Below are 18,750 nucleotides of genomic sequence, written 5' to 3'. Positions count from 1 at the left end.
AGTTCCTCCCTATTTGTTAAAATCAAGTCTAGAACAGCTTCCCCCCTAGTAGCTTTTTCAACCTTCTGAAATAAAAAGTTGTCTCCAATGCAGTCCAAGAATTTGTTGGATAGTCTGTGCCCCGCTGTGTTATTTTCCCAACATATATCCGGATAGTTGAAGTCCCCCATCACCACCAAATCTTGGGCTTTGGATGATTTTGTTAGTTGCTTGAAAAAAGCCTCATCCACCTCTTCCACCTGGTTAGGTGGCCTGTAGTAGACTCCTAGCATGACATCTCCCTTGTTTTTTGCCCCTTTAAGCCTAACCCAGAGACTCTCAACACTTCCGTCTCCTATGTCCATCTCTACCTCAGTCCAAGTGTGTACATTTTTAATATATAAGGCAACACCTCCTCCCTTTTTCCCCTGTCTATCCTTCCTGAGCAAGGAACCCAGGGGCTGGGTTCCGTGGTGTATCCAGTTCATTCAGAACTGGGGAACCCCTGGTTCTAGGCCTGTGCGCTGAGCGGCCCCTGGCTGAATCCAGAGTCAGGTGAATGGGCAGCACGCTGGCAAATGTAAGTCAGTGTCGGCATGTGCCACTGACACCTAGCAAGGTCCTGGGTTAACAGCATCCTCTCGGGAAAGGGACCTGGGCACCCGTCTCAGAGGGGTCAGGAAAACAATCCAGGGCTGGAGACGTTCTCCTCTGAAGTGGGACTGAAATGACGGGGGAGGTCTCCCATAGAAAGGGACGAGTAAGAGAGGGCAGGATAAATGTATCTAAAATCACAGCTGGTTTAGAGGAGGAGGAGCGAGGGCGTCCGTTCTCATGGAGCAGGAGTGGCCAACCTGGGGCTCCGGAGCCAAATGCGCTCTTCAGAAGTTCATATGCGGCTCCTTGTCTAGGCACCGACTCCAGGGCTGGAGCTACAGACGCCAACTTTCCAATGTGCCAGGGGGTGCTCACTGCTCAACCCCTGGCTCTGCCACAGGCCCTGCCCCCACTCCACACCTTCCCGCCCCCTCCCCTGAGCCTGCTATGCCCTCACTCCTCCCCCTCCACCCCAGACCCTCCTGCATGCCATGAAACAGCTGATTGGGAGGTGTAGGGAGGGAACGGGAGGCACTGATTGGCGGGGCTGCCGGTGGGCAGGAGGCGCTGGGAGCGGGGAGTGATGGGGGGGGCTGCTGACCTATTACTGTGGCTCTTTGGCAATGTACATTGGTAAATTCTGGCTCCTTCTCAGGCTCAGGTTGGCCACCCCTGCCACAGAGCAGGGGACGTTCAGCGGAGTTGAAAGGTGGGGAATTCAGCACTGCTACGGGGGAAAACTCTTTCACACAGTGTGATGAGCCTGTGGAACTCATTGCCACAAGATGTCAGTGAGGCCAAGACTCAGCCGGAATCCAGCAGGGGCTGGGTGTTTCTGTGGATAAACTGGACTCTCCAGAGTTATCACAGTTAAGGATGATAACATTTTTGGAAGGCCTCATAAACCTGCCCATCTCTAACTACTGGAGACCTAAAGTGGGGGACAGTTTGTCCCCCACCTGCGACTGCGGGATTCCTACACCTCAGGACACTGGGCTAGATGGACCTCGGGTCTGACTCTGTCTGGCAAACATAGGCCCCTGTGGGGTTTGCAGCCGTGCTGTCAGGTGGGAGTAGGGCTAGTGAGGTGCGGGGTCCCATGGGGTGACCCGACGCAGGTACAGCCTCAGCCCCAGCCTCTCTACCAGGCTGGGGTATTTTCATGGCTCTGCCTGCCCCTGGGCCCCGTGGGAGGGCAGGAGGGGAGCCGACTGCGTGCTGCTGACGCGCTCCCTGCTGCCGTGGCAGGTCGGAGAAGGAGTTCCCGGATCGCTGCTCCTCCAGCATTGACGCCGTCACCCAGATCCGTGGGGAAACCTTCTTTTTCAAAGGTCTGTCCCTGCGCATGGGGGATCGGCCCATTGCACTCCGTGTGGGACCGGCCGGCTCCCTCTGCCCCATGGAGGATGGGGGGGGGACATGCTGGTATTATGATGTAGTGGGGTGACCCCGGCGCCTGTGGGACCAGCTGCCTCTTCGCCCTGTGGCGGGGGGCAGCTCCCCAGGCGAAAGCTGAGGACTGGGCCTGTGGGGGCTCAACCTCCAGCAGGGGGTACGCTCCAAGGCCGGGGGGCGGCGCTGCCTGGGGTGGGATGTGGATGGGGTGCAGTGGGGAGGACATCCCGGTGAGTGTGGGAAGAGACAGGGTGGAGGTTCCCCTGTGTCCCTGCACTCCCCCCTCCCCGCCCGTGCTGCCAGACCCGCCCCTTCCCTCCCTGTTCTCTCGGGGGCCCCAGCCCTCGCCCTATGGGGCCCCCGGCCTGGCTGCTGTGCCAATAGCCCCATACGCCTGCCAGCCCTGTGCCGCCTCCAGGCCCCAGACCTTCCCCAGCTCCCAGCTGTAGGCAGGAAAAGGCCCCTTGTCCCTCAGCTCCAGGGGGCGGCCCCACCACCTCCTCGTGCCCCTGGCTTGGGAGAGGCTTTTCCCGAGGGGCAAGGGGCCGGCAGGGGGGCAGGGGGCTGAGTCTGTCCCTGGCTGAGGGGCTCTGCTCAGCCACCCCAGCAGCTGCCCCCACGCAACACCCGCGCTCAAGGGGTTGCGCCAGATTCGCCAAACCATGCCCAGCCCGGGGCCCATCTCTCCCCTGGGCCCCTCAGTGCTGCATGGCTGGGGGCTTTCCTTGAATGGGGGGCCCCAGCTATGGCATCCGCTCTCCCGGGACTGATGCTGCTGATCACAGGGGGCAGCCGCTAACCTCCTGTCTCCCCCCCCGAGCCAGGTCAGTACTTCTGGCGTCTGACCCACGGCCGGCACCTCACCTCCCTGCGCCCCGCCCTGAGCGCGGCTTTCTGGCGCGGTCTGCCCCGCAGCCTGGGCAAAGTGGACGCCGTTTATGAGAGGCACACGGACCATCGGATCCTTTTCTTCAGTGGTGAGAGCCAGGGGCACGGGGCAGCAAGAGCGACGGGCACCGCAGGGCCAGCCAGGGCATGGCGAGGAGCCGTCCTGCGCCCTGGGGGTGGAAGGCACCCTCATGCCACCCTTGCAGGCTCAGCCACCCCCTGGCAGTCCGCGCCAGGCACCCTTGGGTGGGGCTGCAGGACCACCATAAACAATCCCCTTGTATCTCATCTTCTCCTGGCTCATAGCTGAGTGAGAGGCCTCTGCAGGGGAATGGGGCGGGTTCCCCAGTGGTCTCCTGTGCCCCGGCTGCTCCCTTCAGCGCCAGGCTGCCTGGCACCCGCTCACCGCCTCCCCTCTCCCTCAGGGCCCCTCTACTGGGTGTTTAAGGACAACGGCGTGGAGGAGGGGTACCCACGCCCCGTCACGGACTTCGGCCTGCCCCAGGGGGGAGTGGATGCCGCCTTCTCGCGGCCTCACGACCGGAAAACCTACTTCTTCAAGGGCGGGCTGCAGTGGTCCTACGACGAGGCCACGGGGCGCATGGACGAGGGGTCCCCCACCCACACCGTGCTCGGGGGGCAGCTCCCCACCCCCGTGGACGATATGCTGAGCGGGAGTGACGGTGAGTCGCCCCCCTCGCTCCAGCCCCCTGCCTCGTGGTGATTCAGCCCCTCAGTTCCTGCGTGTGAAAGGGGACCCCACCTGTGTCCCATGGAGACTCCCCAACCTGTCGCTCTGCCCCCCAAGTAAAGGGTTACCCCCTGTGCCCTATGGAGACTCCCTGCTCTGTCTCCACCCCCCCAGTTCCTGCGTGTTAAAGGGGACCCCTTGTGTCTTCTCCCCCAGCCTTTAGCCGCTCGCAGAGCCCTGACGCGCTCATGACACCCCTCTCCCTGCAGGAGAGGTCTACGCCTTCAAGGGCCGGCAGTACTGGAAGCTGGAGCGACACAGCCTCAAGCTGGAGATGGGTTACCCTCGCTCCATTGCCAGGGACTGGCTGGATTGCACCGGGGAGCTCTACCCGCCACCGAGCGCCCCCACCAGCCCCCCCACGGAAGCCAAGCTGCAGCCGGACTGGCGGGGCCCCCCGTTGGAGGTGGAGCGCTGCGTGTGCCTCAGCTCGGCCCCCCGCGCCACGCTCGGTTGGACGCTGGCAGCGCTGCTGCTGCTGCGGGGGCTTGGCTAGGCTGCCAGCTGTGGCCCCCCATGCCCTGCAGACTAGCCCTGGGGGCAGGGTGCTGATGGCTGGGTTCGGGTGCAGGGAATCTGCAGGGGTTTGAGGCCTGGGCAGCGCAAATACCCGCAAGTCAGGGCGTTCCCTGGGGCGGCCTGTGGTGCTCTGTCTGCAGGCAGCGGCATGGGACGGGTCCCTGGGTGAGCGGCCGGGCGGCCTTGGCCAGCCTGTCTTGTTCTTGCTAACCGCCCACCGGGGCAGAGCTGGGGCAGGAGCACAGACCCCCTCCGTTCGCTTGGGGAAAGGGACAAGCACTAACGGCCTTCAGCCTCTCATAGCTGGGTGGGAGGGTGCTCAGATGGTCCAGCTGGGCCAGCGCCAGCCAGGGTCTGGCCTCAGCACCTCGGCCACGGCCTGTGTCCTGTAAGTGTCAGCCGCACCCTGTGCAGGGGGCCGAGTGACGGGCCCTCCGTGATCCACTCACTATGATGTCAGCTCCTGCCGCAGGGCACCAGCTCTCCGTCGCCCTGACTTCCCTCTTCTTTACCCCAGCTCTCTGTCCCCTCAACTTCTGTCTCCCCATCTCCCTCCCCGCCCCGTGACCATTGCCCCAGCTCCCCCCCACCAGCCCGCCTTGCCTCAGGTCCCCTCAGTGCTGACCCAGGGGCAGGAATGGAGAGGAGGGGTGGATGCTCCACTCCAGCTTAGCTTGCAGACCAGGAAGCTAAATAATACACCAGGTGCCCTGGGCCAGCCCCACACCCTGCCAGCTCCAAGCTGGCCTCTGTGCTCTGGTGGTGGCGCTCAGCGCCCAGGGGCCGTGTACCCCCGGCGGTGAGAGAAAGTCCCTGCCCCATGAGCACTGCTAGCCCCCTCCTCCCTCCCCCCTCCGCTTCCTCCGGGGCCTTCTCAGAGTCCCATGAAGCCGCTGGCTCCACTGCAGCGCTGGGCAAACAGCCCCACTGTGCCCAAAATGACCCAGGAGCCCCGAGCAACTGCTGCCGCCTGCCCCTGGGATGGGACCTGGCCCTTTGCCCTCCTGCCCAGAGGGGACTTCCTCCCCCTGGCCCTCCCATGGGGTGGCAGGTCGAAGGGGCCCCGAGGACTGTATCTGCTCAGTGCTTCTCTTGCCCAGCCTGAGCCCTGCTGGGCCACTGCATTCACACACCCGTCCACGTCCCCAGGGCTGCCCTCTGGCCTGGGGGCAGAGGTGAAGCCAGCCACAGCCCCGTGAGGCCCAGAGTGGGAGCAGCCTCGAGCCAGCACTTCTGTTAGAACCAGGCCAACCAATGGCTTGTGGTGCCCGTGCCCTAGGCTGAGTCCCTGGCCCCATAGCAAGGCTCCCCCCTTTGAAGCATCTGGCGCTGGCCCTGTTCAGAGATGCCCCCCAGGCTGCAAGGGGCAGCTCTAGAGCAGAGAGCCCTGTGGCCTCTGGTCGCTGGCTCCAGCCCCAGGCAGCCTCCCACAGTAACAGACTGTAGCTGGACTCTGCTAAACCCTGCCCCACCTCCCACATGAGCTCCCAGAGCTTGGCCCCTCTCTCCATCCCCTGCCTTAGCCTGGATCTGCTGAGCGGCCGTGGCCTCCCACAGTCCCCCCCTCGCAGGATCTCTCCGGCATGTGGCGGCCAAATATTGCTCAGCCTCTGCCTAGCCGGGAGATGCTATGTTAGCTCCTGGGCTCCTTCAGCGTCAGTGCCTGGGAGCTGCCCCCGGCCATCTGATCCTTCACTTGGGGACCCTCATTCCCCACGTCCCTCCCCAGGGGAAGCTGTCACGTCTCAGGCCTGGACTGGCGCACACACTCCCGGAGGCCAGGAGCTGCCATCGCTGCTTGGCGCCGGAGCTGACGGGGAAAATGGCACCGTTCCTGGTTCCAGCCCTGCCCTTCCAAATCTCTCTCCAGCCCCCCCTCGCCCCCCCAGCCTCCACGAGGGCAGAGCAAAGGATGCGGCCGCCCGGAATGAGGGAAGGAGGCGAGAGGAGGCAGACGGGTCCCCGCACAGGTCATTTAATGAGATGCCTGGTAGCTACAGAGCGGAGGGCAGGCCCGGAGATGAAGCAGCGCCGGGCAGCCCTTGGGGCAGGCCCCAGGTTCACTTCCAGCTCGCGAAGAACTGCCTGAAGAGGGGACTTTCACGGCCCTGGGGCAGGATCTCCACCTGCAGCCGACAGCGGGACAGAGACTGGTGAGGTGGGGAGAGTCCCGTGTTCCTAGCATGAGGTGGGGGGGGGACATGGTGGGGTCCCAAAGACACCCCCCTTGCATGGGAGGAGAGATCTGCCTTGGGGTGAAGGGCCCTGGAACCATCTCTGTGCGCTCTGTAGTGGGAAGCCAGGTCGGGGCAGCGAGCCCGGAAAAGGCCCAGAGACACCCAGAGATGTCCTGATTTTATAGTGACGTCCCAGTATTCAGGGCTTTTTCTGATATATGGCTTTTCTATTACCCCCGACACGCTGTCCTGATTTTTCACACTTGGTATCTGGTCCCCCTACTGGCAGGGAGCCCCTCCCCACTTCCCTTCCCCACTCCCCCAGGAGCCCGCCGGGGCCCAGCGCTCACTCACCTGGGTCTTTGGGGAGTACTTCATACGGGAGATGAAATCCTCAGCCACTTTCAAGGCTGCCTCCCGTTCCTGCTGGTTGGCTTTGCGCCCTGGCCGGGAGGGAGGGGAGTGTCAGGGCAGCCGATCCCCCGCACAGAGGGGACAAGTCTGGGGGGACAGGGCTGAGTGCTCTGCTGAGCACCCCTGGCACTGGGGGAGGTGCCCAGGGTCCGGTGCTAACCCTGGGCAGAGTGACTGTGGGGCAGATGCAGATGGCAGAGATGGAGAACAGGCCAGTGGGAAGAAGCAGGGCCAGGCCAGGGCTGGCAGGATCCCTGGATGCAGATCACCCCGGCTCCTTTGCTGGGGACTCGGCCCAGGGGCTCAAACTGCAGCGGGGTTGCTCAGCAAAAGCAGGAAGCCCAAGGGGTGGAGGGCTGTTAGTGGGGAACGCCCATGCAGGCAGAGGAGGAAGGTGGCAGCATGGCCGGGCAGTGAGAACACAGCTGCGGTGCCTCCATCCATCCCCCACCACCGGGCTGTGAGCTCTGGTCAGTAGGGGGATCAGGCCCGCCACCCATGGGGGCAGAGCTCGGGGCACAGAGAGAGCGGGAAACGCCCTTGTGTGGCCCATCTGGCGTGGAGTCTGCCCCTCAGGGGGTGGGGTAAGCAGGGCGCTAGGCTCGGTGAGGGGAAGAAAGCAGGGCATCTCCTGCCCCGTTCTGGGGAATGCCTACCCATTGGAGCCCCTGAGACACAGAGAGGGGCTTTTCAGACCGGCTGGGGGAGGGAAGATGGGTCAGTGGCGGGGAGGGGAGGGTTGTCCCCGAGTTCCTTGGGTGCCAGGCATGGAACGGAGAAGCCTGCCAGCTGCCCTGTTGGCAGAGACAGGCAGGGCCTGGCGTGGCAGAGCCTGGCGTGGGGGCAGCCGTGAGGGGACCGCAGTGAAACAGCTTCTGCTCAGCCAGGCAGGTGCAGACCGGGAGCTTTCGCCAGCCAGCAGGGCAGTCCCACGTGCAAAGCCAGGCAGGGGCGTATAGCGCGTGGGCAGCGTGCATGAGGGACTGCCTGAGGCCTGCCCAAGGACTGGGTGTGACGTTCCTGCAGCATTGACTGTAGTGCACCGGGCTGCTGCATGGCCCTATGCCAAGAGCCACAAGCTACACAGTGACGGCTGAGACAGTGACCCTCCCGGTGGGCCAGGTGCCATCGCTGACTCACGAGAACGCCCGCCATTTTCCAGAGCAACGAGGCCCAGCTCCTGAATGGAATTCCAGCGCCTAACTCCCATTGACTGCAGTGAGTTAGGTGCCTAAATCCCTTTGAGGATCTAGCCTGGGAGGGAAGGGGGAGCTTTACTTGGCTCCGTAACCCGCTCCACATTTTCAGGCACTGCTGAAAACCCAAACCCCTTGAAAGGCAGCTCCAGATGGGACCTCAAGCTGGCTTCTGAAAGCCTTGGCTGCTGGCGGTGGGCACAGGCTCCACCTCGGAGGGGAAAATGGCAGAGGGGCTATGCCGGCTCTGGATGAGGGCTCAGTGGGGAGCTCATGGGCAGGACAGGCAGGGAAATCCTGGCCCAACCCTTCCTAGAGCCAGCGGAACCCGCAAGAGACTGACTTGCGAGGGGTTCGGCCACCTGGATCCCTATGGGTGGGAGGGGACGACTCGGTAAGGGGCACCCATTCTCTGCCCTGCACCCTGCCTGGTGCCCCCTGCCTCAGTGCATTAAAGCCAGCTGTGTGTACACTGAAAGCTGCTGCTGCTGCTTTCCACAGGGATGTTCTGCAAAGGGGAAGGGAGGTGGGGCTGGGTGTGGGGTGAAGGGGAGGTAAGGTGGGGTTAGGGGCATGGCGGGTGGGAAGGGGGGACTGGGTGTGGGGTGAATGGGAGGAGAGGTGGGGCTGGGGGCATGGCGGGTGGGAAGGGGGGGCTGGGTGTGGGGTGAGTGGGAGGAGAGGTGGGGCTGGGGGCATGGCGGGTGGGAAGGGGGGTGGGGTGAATGGGAGAAGAGGTGGGGTTGGGGCACCCCCCCACTGAGGCTCGCTGGTACCACCCGGGCCGTGCGTCTCTGCCCCCTTGCAGAGCCAGCTGGCCCCCTGTGGGCGGGCCGTGCCCGGGGGCCAGTACCTTTCCACACGTAGATCTTGCCGCACTGGCCATTGTCCAGGACGAAGCAGTCGTCGGTGCAGAGCAGGCCCTGGCTGAAGGGGCTGCTCCCGGACACCTTGGTTAGGTTCATCTTCCCCGTCGCATCCGACACCTGCCGGGGACAGGGAGAGGCGGATCCCTTCAGCGCCCTTCCCCCTACATTGCCGAACCCACCCCAGGGAGCACGGCCCCCTGCTCCACAGCCCCCACGCAACACTCGGCCCTGCTCCACGGCCCCCCCAGCCTGCAGCTCCTAGCCCCCATCCCCCCCACCTGCAGCCTCAGCCCTGCTACCCAGCCCCCAGCATGCACCATGGCCCGCCCAGCCTGCAGCTCCTAGCTCCCCCCAGCCCGCACCGCAGCCCCCACCCCCACAGCCTGCAGCCCCAGCACCTCCCCAGCCCTCAGCCTGCACCATAGCCCCCACCCCCACAGCCTCAGCCCTGCTCCCCAGCCTGCACCACAGCCTGCAGCCCCAGCCCCTCCCCACTTCAGCCCCAGCCCTGCTCCCCAGTGCCCCGCTGTGCCCAGCCCGTGGCGGGGTGCCCTGCCCATGGTGGCGCAGGAGCTCTGAAGATGGGGTGGGGGGGGAGCCTTACCTTATAGAGAGCAGCTGCCCCCGCGTTCTTCTGATCCGCCGTGACGTCCTCCTCGGGGCTGCCCTGCCTCAGAGCGGGCTTGGGACCCAGCACCTAGGGAAAGGGGAAATCCTTCAGAGCCAGCGCCACCACACCCTCCCCCCCTCCCCCGTCCCGAGCCCATCCCCTCTGCCCCCTCCCCAATCCCAGCCCCACCCCCATGCCCCGAGCCCTCCCCGGATCCGCCCTGGCAGGACCAGAGCAACAAGGGCCCTGCTTCCAGCCCTGCCGGCCAGACCTGGATCATCTCGGGCGGCTCCTCCCCGTCGGACACGATCTCCACCCGGGCCTTGCCCTGCCGCTCGCTGTCCCGGATGGCCAGCGCCAGGTCCCGGGCCTTGTTGCGCTCCAGGATGTTGGATGTCTCCCCGCACCACGTGTAGATAGTCTGAGAGGAGAGAGGGGCATGCATGGAAATACACCTGCCAGCCAGCGCCCAGGCTCCCTACCGCACCCTCTCGCCTGCCAACCTCCCTGCTACCTACCTAGCAGTGCTAATGCCGCCACCCGCCAGTGCCTGGCCTACCTACCTCACCCCCCGCCTGCCAACCTCCCTGCTACCCACCTAGCAATGCCACCGCCGTCACCCGCCAGCGCCTCTGCCCGCCTGCCCCATACACACCCAGCCCCCGCACACAGGCCAGTCCATCCCCACCCCTGGGGCTAATGCACCCACTACTCACCCTGGCTGATCCCCCTCCACCCCCGGGTGCTAATGCACCCGTCACCTCCAGCCCCTCCATCCCCTGTGTCCGCCCAGGCCCCTGCCCCCGGTGCGGTCTTACGTCGCCCAGGTCCAGGATGAAGCAGTCCCCGGTGTTGTAGCTGGCCCAGCTCAGCTCCCGCTCAGTGGCCCGGATGTTTTTCTTGCCCTTCACTTGGTAGAGTTTGCGGATGGGCACGGAGCCCTGGCTGGACTGGGTTTTGTGAAAGGCGGACTCCACACCGCCCTCCTGAGGGGCAGAGACAGAGAGGGGCCCTGAGCGCCAGCCGGGCAGGGAGCACGGGGACTAGCTGGGGGCAGATGGAGCAGGTCAGGATGTCGGGGGAGGGGAGGCAGGGGCTGACCCGTGGCAAAGGGAGCAATTGAGGGGTCAAGAGGGGGAAGCAGGGCAGGCCTGCGGTGATGGTGAGGGGTCAGACAAGTCAGGTCAGGGTTGGGGGTTGGGGAGGGAGTCAGACGGGTCAGGCTGGGTCAGGCCGAGGTTGGGGAGGGATCAGGCTGAGGAGGGTCAGATGGATCAGGCTGGGGTTAGGGGGGGTTAGACAGGTCAGGCTGGGGCGGGGGGGGGGTCATCCAGGTCAGGCCGGGGTTGAGGGGGTCAGACGGGGCAGGCCAGGGCTGGGGGGCAGTTGGGGATCTGGGGCGGGCCCCTCCCCGGTACCTGGTACTTGATGCCATGGGGGAAGTACTCCATGAAGACGTCGGACTCGTTGCCCTGCACCTCGCGGTGCTGGATGGGCCGCTCGCCCAGCAGGGTGTTGAGGTGGGTGGAGAGCACGGCGCAGGCCCCCTGCTCATCCCGCGAGGAGCTCTGGCCTGGGCGCGGCGGGGGAGGAAGAGCAATGGCTGAGCTGTCACCCGGCTGGCAGGGGCCCCGGCGCCGAGGGTTGCCAGGTGTCCAGTTTTTGACCAGAACACCTGGTCGAAAAGGGACCCTGGCGGCTCTGGTCAGTACCGCTGACAGGGCTGTTAAAAGTCCGGTTGGTGCAAGGCTGGCAGGCTCCCTGCCCGTTGGGACAGCCAGGGGGGCTCCGTGTGCTCCCCCCACCCTGAGCACCAGCTCTGCAGCTCCCATTGGCCGGGAACTGCAGCCAATGGGAGCTGCAGGGCTGGGGGCAGCGTGCAGAGTCCCCTGGCTGCCCCCCGTCTAGGAGCCGGAGGGACATGTTGCTGCTTCCCAGGAGCCACCTGAGGTCAGCACCGCCTGAAGCCCACGCCTCGAACCTCCTCCCGCCACCCCAACCCCCTGCCCCAGCCTGGTGAAAACGAGGGAGTGAGTGAGGGTGGGCGAGAGCGAGCGACGGAGGGAGGGGGGATGGAGTGAGTGGAGGCGGAGCCTCAGGGAAGGGGCGTGGCCTCGGGGCAGGACAGGGGTGTTTGGTTTTCTGTGATTAGAACATTGGCAACCCCTTCGCACCAGGGTTGGCTGCACTGTGGGCTGGGGAGCCCTACAGGGTGGCAAGGGGGCCCAGGCTGATGTGCTCACCGGAGAGCCTGAGGAGCCTGAAGTCCCCTCACCCCATAACGGGAGCCCCCAGGCAGGAAGGGGGCTGGCAGTGCCATGCCAGGGAGTGTGGTTAGGGCAGGGAGCAGAGCCCGAGCACAGGCCCTGGCTGGGCTCTCACACCCCTGCTAGCCCAGAAGGGCAGCTCCGGGCCCTGGCTCAGAGCTCAGACCCTGTTCTCTGCCAGCCAGGGCGCTGTCCCCTATGGGGTGTGAGGAAGAGGTGGGGCAGCCCCAGGTCCTGCAGTCTCTGCTCAGGCCACCAGCTCACCGGCGCTGTCAGGGGAACCTTGCCCCAGCTCATGAGGGGGCAAATCTCCCTTCCTCAGCGGGGCGGGCATGGCCCCAGCACCCCGCTTCTCCCGTCCAGGCTGCCTCCCCCCACGGGGCTGGCCAGGAGCCCGAACCGCCATGCCGGAGAGCCGGCTCTTACCGATCCAGATGTGCAGGTTGGCTTGCTCCTCCGGCCCGTTGTGCAGGACCAGGTAGGAGTCCCCCGAGTAGAAGATGCCCTTGGACTCTGCCGGCACAGGGACCGGCTTCATCTTCTCCACCCGCCAGATGTGCAGGCCTGGCTGGTTCACCGAGGCATCAAAGGGGGAGCCGCTGCCGGAGTGAAAAGGGGCTGGAGTGAATCCAGAGAGGGATGCAAGGGCTGGGGAGGAGGGGCTGAGGGTGAGAGGGGCAGGATGGGTGTAAATCCAGATTGGGATGGGTGTGGGGGAGGGGATGGGGATAACTCCAGGGGATGGGGAGGGGCTGTGGAAAATCCAGGTGAGGAGGGGTATGGGGCAGGAGTTAGGGGTAAATCCAGAGGTTGGGGTTGGGGGGACTCGGGGCGACTGGCTCGGTACCTTTTGGGGATCGCCGTGTACATGGTGTCAGGGCCCTGGGGAGAGAGAGGAGCTGGTTAGCATTAGGGCCGGGTGGACAGAGGGCCGGGCACACCCTGGCTCCCTGGCCAGGAGGTGCCCACCATGCCGGCAGGCAAGGGCTTCTGCCCCGTGGCTGGGCTGGGGGCCCTGGGCCCCTCCCGGCCTGCACACCGAGAAGGTAACAGAACTGGTTTGGCTGCTGCTGAGTCATCCCCAGCTAGGCAGAGGAAGGAGGAGGTGGGGCCGGGCGTGTGGGTGCAGGGACCCCCGTGTCAGGGTGGGCGCTGGCCCAGAGAAAGCAGCCCCGCCCCCCTCACCCCCCAGTGCTGGCCATGGCGAGGCGGGGCTGGGTGTGCTGTGTGTTATTCCCTGGGGGCTCTGACATCCTCTCACACTCCCTGTTACTTCACAGCCCACTGTGGTCAATCATGTGTTGCGTTTCTCACCCGCCTCCCTGCCAGCCCCAGCTGCCCTCGGGGGGCCTGTGCCCAGCTCCGCTCCGAAGGCTTGTTTATCTCCCAGCCGTTTGCCTCCTCCGCACGCATCCTGCCGAGATGGGACGGCTGCCAGCCATAGATTCAGCTCCCCACACCCGCTCCCACCAGCACCCTTGCCTCCTGGTGCCCTCTGCGTGGCCCACCCGATCCTCGCCTGCCCATTGGGTCCCTCCTGAGCTGGATTCGAACCTGGGGCTCTTGGCTTTATGCCCATCCCCGAGCTGCAGAGCCTGGGAGCCAGTGGCTGCCTGCAGCCCCCAGAAGGGCACGGATGCCAGGCTCACCACTAAATCCCCGCTCCTCTGACGAGGTGGCGCAGCCTGGCCTGTGATGCAAAGCGCTGCATTGCTGACAGCAGGGGCGGCCAAGCCCCGGAGCCCTGGCTAAGCCCAGCTCAGGGCTGGCCGAGCCGCCCGCTGGACAGTGCCCCTCGGCAGTGATGGATCCTGCCCTCTTTACAAGCCAGGCAAACCGCCCCCAAACCCGGGCGCGTCCCTGCAGCTGGCCCCCTTGTCGGCAGCCTCAGCACAGGGTAGAGCTGTCCGGGGACCGACCTCCCATCCCGCCTAGTGCTGCCAGCCCTCCAGGTCTATGTGATGGGACGAAACCTCCAGGAATACGGCCAACCCAAACTGTCCCTCCTGGCCCAGCGGGGGATGCTTGCCCTGATCCTGCCTGGCCTGGGGGAGTCGGGCTCCAGTGCTGAGCGCCCTGTAAATGACAGAGGAGGGGGCACACCCTGGAGAGGCGTCTCCCCGGGGATTCAGCTAGAGGCAGCTAACTGAACCAACAAGCCAGGCTGCCAGGAAACACTTAAGGAGCCTCTGCCCGGATAAGCCAGCCCTGATCCTCTGCTTGGGTCCCAGCCCTGCACAAGAAGGGGTCACCCCCTCACGCGCAATTACTGCACCACAACTGGAAGGTTTCCCCTTGCCTAACCAGGCCTGCGACAAACAGGAAGAGGCAGCGGAGGAGCAAAGTTACTCACCGGGGGAGTCGTCAGCCTGTACTGCAAAACCTTAAGCCACAGGAGTTTAAAATCAGATTTCCTGGGAGGGGCCATCCCTCGCCCACACCCTGTTCCTCTCCAGCAATTCGCTTCTCTGTGGCTGCCGGGGAGAAAGAGAATCCGACGCTGCTGGGCCAGTGACTCGTCTGACTCCTGACCTGCCCCCTAGCCTGCCAGTGCCTGTGCTGGGTGTAAGGAGACTCAGCAATTGGCAGCTCAAGGAGGGCCTCCATTTGCTTTTCATTAGTGTTATTGTTAGAAGCACTGGCCTGGGTTAGTATTTTACTCATTTTAAAAACGGTTTTCAAACAGATCTGAAAATACAGCCCAGCAAAGCTAAGTTTCATGCTTCAGCCCCGGCCAGAGGGGCCCTGGGCAATGGCCCTGCTTCCCACCTTCTAACGCAGGCCCTCCACTTGCGACCCGCCTAAACCCGTCCCCTGACCTCCCTAAGGGCCACAACCCCCAGGTGGAGAAACACTTTCGAAAGACAACCGTTGTGCAATGACGTGATTGGCGACTTTGCATTGAAAAAGGGCTGGCGACGTCGCTTTTAATGAAGGCCAGACACCGTTGATGTAGTTTCATTGTTATTTCTTTCCAATACTGTTCATTTCATTGAACATGTACTGGATAACAAGTTTATTAGTACGTGATATGTGTTGGGGAGGGGGAATATTCCTGCTCCGGGCCCTCAATGGGCTCGTACCGCCTTTGCATCCTGCTATTCCAGTCCTGAGCCCCACCCCCAGCGCTGCCAGTGCCCCTCACTCCCAACCCGCGGCCCCTGCGAGCCCAGCCCTGTCACCACCCTCATCTCTGCTGCAGCACCTGGTGCTGTATATAAACTAGGGCAGAAGATCGAGTCCTGCTGGAGCAGATGGAGCTGGAGAGGGCTGTCCGTGTGCTGGGCAGACATGCAAAGAGCAGGGAAACAGGCCACAAGAGGAAGGAGGTTTAATAAATGAAGGAAACTGTGGCCTTGGGCACAGGACCACGATCTGGCGAGATGGTTTTCATAGCTCAGCAGAGAAGATAGAGGAGTTAAAAGGGGGTGGGGAGGGGAGAAGTGGGATGTGGTGGTGATCGTGCCAGGGAACTGGAACTGAATCCCAAAGAGTGAGAGGCTCCCTTCACAGATCGTGCCCACTCTTGGCCCCGTGCAGTCCGTGGGGGGTGTCCCTTTCAGTGAGACAGCCCATCTCGGGGGTCCACTCTCTCTCAGGGGTTAAGTCCCTCCGCCTCCTGGAGCCACACCTCTCTGAGCCTTAGCATGTCTGTCTCTCGCCATGGGCCCCCTCAGGGAGTCCACTCACTCTGGACTCCCGGGGCCTCCACTCCCAGAGGGAATAATGCCCCCCTGTTCTCCAGACTGGAGTGACTCTCAGCCAGTGTAACACAGGAGGGTTCATTGAGAGTCTGAACCCAGCACAGGAAACTCTCAGGGCCTCAGGCCTGGCCTCCCTCAGCACAGAACATCCCAGTCTCCCTGCATCCAGGTGGGCTCTGCCTGCTCCCTCCTCCGGCCCAGAACTCCCGCTTCCCAGCTGGGCATCACATATCACCAGCCCCAAGCCCCGCCTCTGTCCATTGTCTTCTCTCCAGGTAAACAGGGTCGCCTGGGCCTCCTCTGCTCTCTTCGCAGCCCATTGTCCTCCCACTGGCCAGAACCGGCTGTGACTCCTGGGCTGGACCTCCAGGTCACCAGTTGCTGGGGTCTCCATTCTCCAGGCCATGGGCTGGGGTCCCAAGTTCCCTCTCCGGTCCTCTGTAACAATAAACTCCCTCTCCCATCACCTCGTTAAACCAGTAACACCTAGGAAAACTGAGTCCCACCCCCTCTGCATGCAAACCATTGGAAAACCAAGAAAATTCCCCATAGGAAACACGGAAAATAAGAAACTCCCCCACTTCATCACAGTGAGCAACAAAGGAGAGAGCGCCATGGGCGCTGGCCACCCAGCCCCCATGGGGGAGAAGGGATGGAAATGACGCAGTTCTGAAACCAGAGGCTGTGCTGGTGGGGGAGGTTAACTCCCCAGATAAGCTATCTGCTGGGTAATCGATGCTGCCAGACATGCATCACACAGAGCTCCCTAAGTGCTGTGCAAAGTAGCTTTGTGATCCCAACGATAAAGGCCCTATGCAGAGCAGACGCCCTGCTGGGTCTAAACCGAGAGGCTGTGACTATGGCTTCATTTCAGAAAAGGTGTTTTTTACACCGGGACAATGAACTCCTAATGGAGACAAGGCTCTGGAGCGGAGCCCACCTCGATGGAGCTAGTCGAAATGAACCCCAGCGGGGGGATACCGGTCCATTATTTATCTCCCCACCAGTCTGCGTCATCTGCAAACTTCACCAGCAATGACTGCATATTTCCTTGCAGATCATTGATAAAGATATGGAACTGCATTGGCCCAAGAACAGATCTCTGAAGAACCCCCCTAGAAACACCCTCTGGAGTGACGATTCCCCACTAACCGTTCCATGTTGAGATCTATCAGTTAGCCAGTTTTTACCCCACGGATTAGGTCCCATAACGATTCAGCGCTGTGCTACTTTTTGATCAGAACATTGTGCAGCACTGATGCCCTACAGAAATCCAAGTACATTATTATTTACTGTTTACAGTATGGTAGCATCTTGGATCCCCCAGTCACAGACCAGGACTCCATTGTGCTAGGCGCTGTACAAACACAGACTAACAAGACCATCCTCGCTCCCAAAGAAACTAATCTAAGTAAAACTAACATATCTAAGTATTTATGTCAACACAGTTACCGTTATGAACCCGACTTGTGATCTCATCAAAGAACGACCACAAGTTTATTTAACAATCCCTATTCTCCATAAAGCCATGCTCATTTGCATTAACAGCGCTGCCTCCCTGCTGGTGGGCGAGGGATGAATGGTGCATTGCAGAGAAAACTGGTCCTCCATTAATGAGTGATGAGGGGACGCCGATCCAAGCATAACCCTGGCCAGCTGGACAAGAGCTACTCTGGCCACAGCCAGTTCTTTCATAGTCAAGGGTCCTCAGTTTTTGAACTGTCTTCCTCCCAGAGTGCATAGGCTGCCCTCCACCTCCCCCCCTTCCTCACAGCTGCCTTTCAAAAATACCTCCTCCATCTGGTCATCTCACTCAGCCCCTGCTGCAATGAACAGGACAGTCTCACAGAGTTTAAACCCACAAGGGCCCATTAGAGCATCTCAGCACAGGTCCTTCAGTGACACCTGTACCGAGCCCAGAGTCTCTCGTTAGACGAAAGCTTTTCAGTCCACTGGAGTTGCATGCTGTAGGCAGAGACCAGGAGAGTCCTAGCTGCCCCCAGTGCTGGAGGAACTGCTCAGGGGAGACATGCCCAGACGATCCCGGCAGGCAAACCACGCCCCATGCTGCAAAGGAAGGCAAACCCCGCCCCCCTCAGAGCTCTTGTCTCAGGCTTTTTGCAGACTCTGGCAAGTGCCTCAGCATCACAGCCAAACCAGCTCAAGACGGAGGATTTTGAAATGGAAGCTAAGATTCTGGAGAACAATGGAAGGGAATGTCTGCCCTCCCCCCCCAGCTAGCGCTTCCTGAGCTCTCGCCCCGGGGCCATGCCCCGGCTTTGGCAAACACTGAGCTGAGTACATAGTTGGGGGGGAAATGGAAACTGTCTGTAAATACGCCAAGGGTTGAATCAGTTTGGAGGGAGGGGGATTCTATAGGGCAGCCAAAGGGAGAGAGAAGGGGTGCTAAAGCAAGTGAGCACAGAACATCATGTCAGACTTTTCACAAAGCCACCACCCTACATCTGGCCTCTTGGCCCCCAGCCTCAAGGGAAACCTGCCCAACGCTTTCGAAAGGCAAACCTGGGAGCTGGCATTCATAACGTTGCTAGACAAACTCAGGGCCTGAGCAGAGACACCGGATTACAACAATCTATAACCCACTAACGACCCACCCCCCCGCTGTCTTCCCCCTTTTTCCTCCTCACCTATGACTGGACGGGTGTTAATGGACCACGTCACCTTGAACGGTCCCTTGAAATATGTATTAACTCCTAATGCTAAACCATCTGTTCCACCATGTGTGTAGCTGGCACTCGGAGCACCATTCCCAGGCCCAAGGACGAGCTCTGGGTAGTGCCAATGCTTGTCTCTCTCATTTGCAGAGGTCAGTCCAACAAAGGAGATTACCCCTTACCCCCTTGTCTATCTCATCTCCTCTGGGCACACGCCCGTTCTCAAGCCTCACACGCCAGCACCCCCTGTCCCAGACTGGAACCTCTCTCCTGCCCCTAGCAGGCCCCCCAGCTGATGTGAAGCACCGGCCCATGAGCTCCCCTGGAAAAGGAAGCCCAGAGCAATGATGCCGACGCTTCCCCACCAGGACCACAGGGTGTCGCCCTCCCTCCATAGAGAGCAGTGGGCAGAGTGGGGGAGCTGTGCTGGGATCAGGGGAGGGACTGCAAGTGGGCTGGGGGTAGGTGGGGGAGGGTTGGGGGAATCAGGGAGTCTTTGGGGTGGGATAGGAGGGGGATCAGGAGGCTCTGGGGGTGGGATGGGGGAAGTTCTGGGGGGGATCAGGGAGTGTCTGGGAGGATGGGGGAATGGGGAGGCTCTGGGGGGGAAGGGTTGGGGGGGACTCAGGGGGAGGCGTTGCTGGTTTCCCCTTTGTGGCTCGGCAGTCATGGTCAGTTGGTTTCCTCGTGACTCTGTCTGCATTTGCAG

The 18,750-nt window shown here is 62.4% G+C and overlaps 2 protein-coding genes across 3 annotated transcripts in view; one reads left to right on the top strand and one right to left on the bottom strand.

The window, feature by feature from the left end:
- LOC117872871 (matrix metalloproteinase-17-like) overlaps positions 1–6,116 on the top strand; it is a 23,023-nt gene extending 16,907 nt beyond the window's left edge. For both annotated transcript variants that reach the window (XM_034761695.1, XM_034761694.1), the window contains exons 8-11: positions 1,825–1,907; positions 2,796–2,948; positions 3,285–3,542; positions 3,820–6,116. In XM_034761695.1, the coding sequence (XP_034617586.1) occupies positions 1,825–1,907; positions 2,796–2,948; positions 3,285–3,542; positions 3,820–4,106 (781 nt within the window). In that variant the 3' untranslated portion in view covers positions 4,107–6,116. The remainder of the gene's footprint in view (positions 1–1,824; positions 1,908–2,795; positions 2,949–3,284; positions 3,543–3,819) is intronic.
- On the bottom strand, positions 6,089–14,158 carry CAPG (capping actin protein, gelsolin like). Its single transcript, XM_034761696.1, has 10 exons — positions 14,016–14,158; positions 12,510–12,544; positions 12,089–12,261; positions 10,814–10,968; positions 10,214–10,381; positions 9,667–9,816; positions 9,390–9,482; positions 8,770–8,902; positions 6,661–6,749; positions 6,089–6,255 (listed from the first exon to the last, which is right to left on the bottom strand). The coding sequence occupies exons 1-10, from the start codon at positions 14,088–14,090 to the stop codon at positions 6,190–6,192; spliced, it is 1,137 nt and encodes a 378-aa protein (XP_034617587.1). The 5' UTR covers positions 14,091–14,158; the 3' UTR covers positions 6,089–6,189.
- Positions 14,159–18,750: the final 4,592 nt, after the last annotated feature.

Source organism: Trachemys scripta, chromosome 2 (assembly GCF_013100865.1).
Source record: "Trachemys scripta elegans isolate TJP31775 chromosome 2, CAS_Tse_1.0, whole genome shotgun sequence".
Classification (NCBI taxonomy): domain Eukaryota; kingdom Metazoa; phylum Chordata; order Testudines; family Emydidae; genus Trachemys; species Trachemys scripta.
This window is presented reverse-complemented; position numbering and strand designations above follow the sequence as displayed.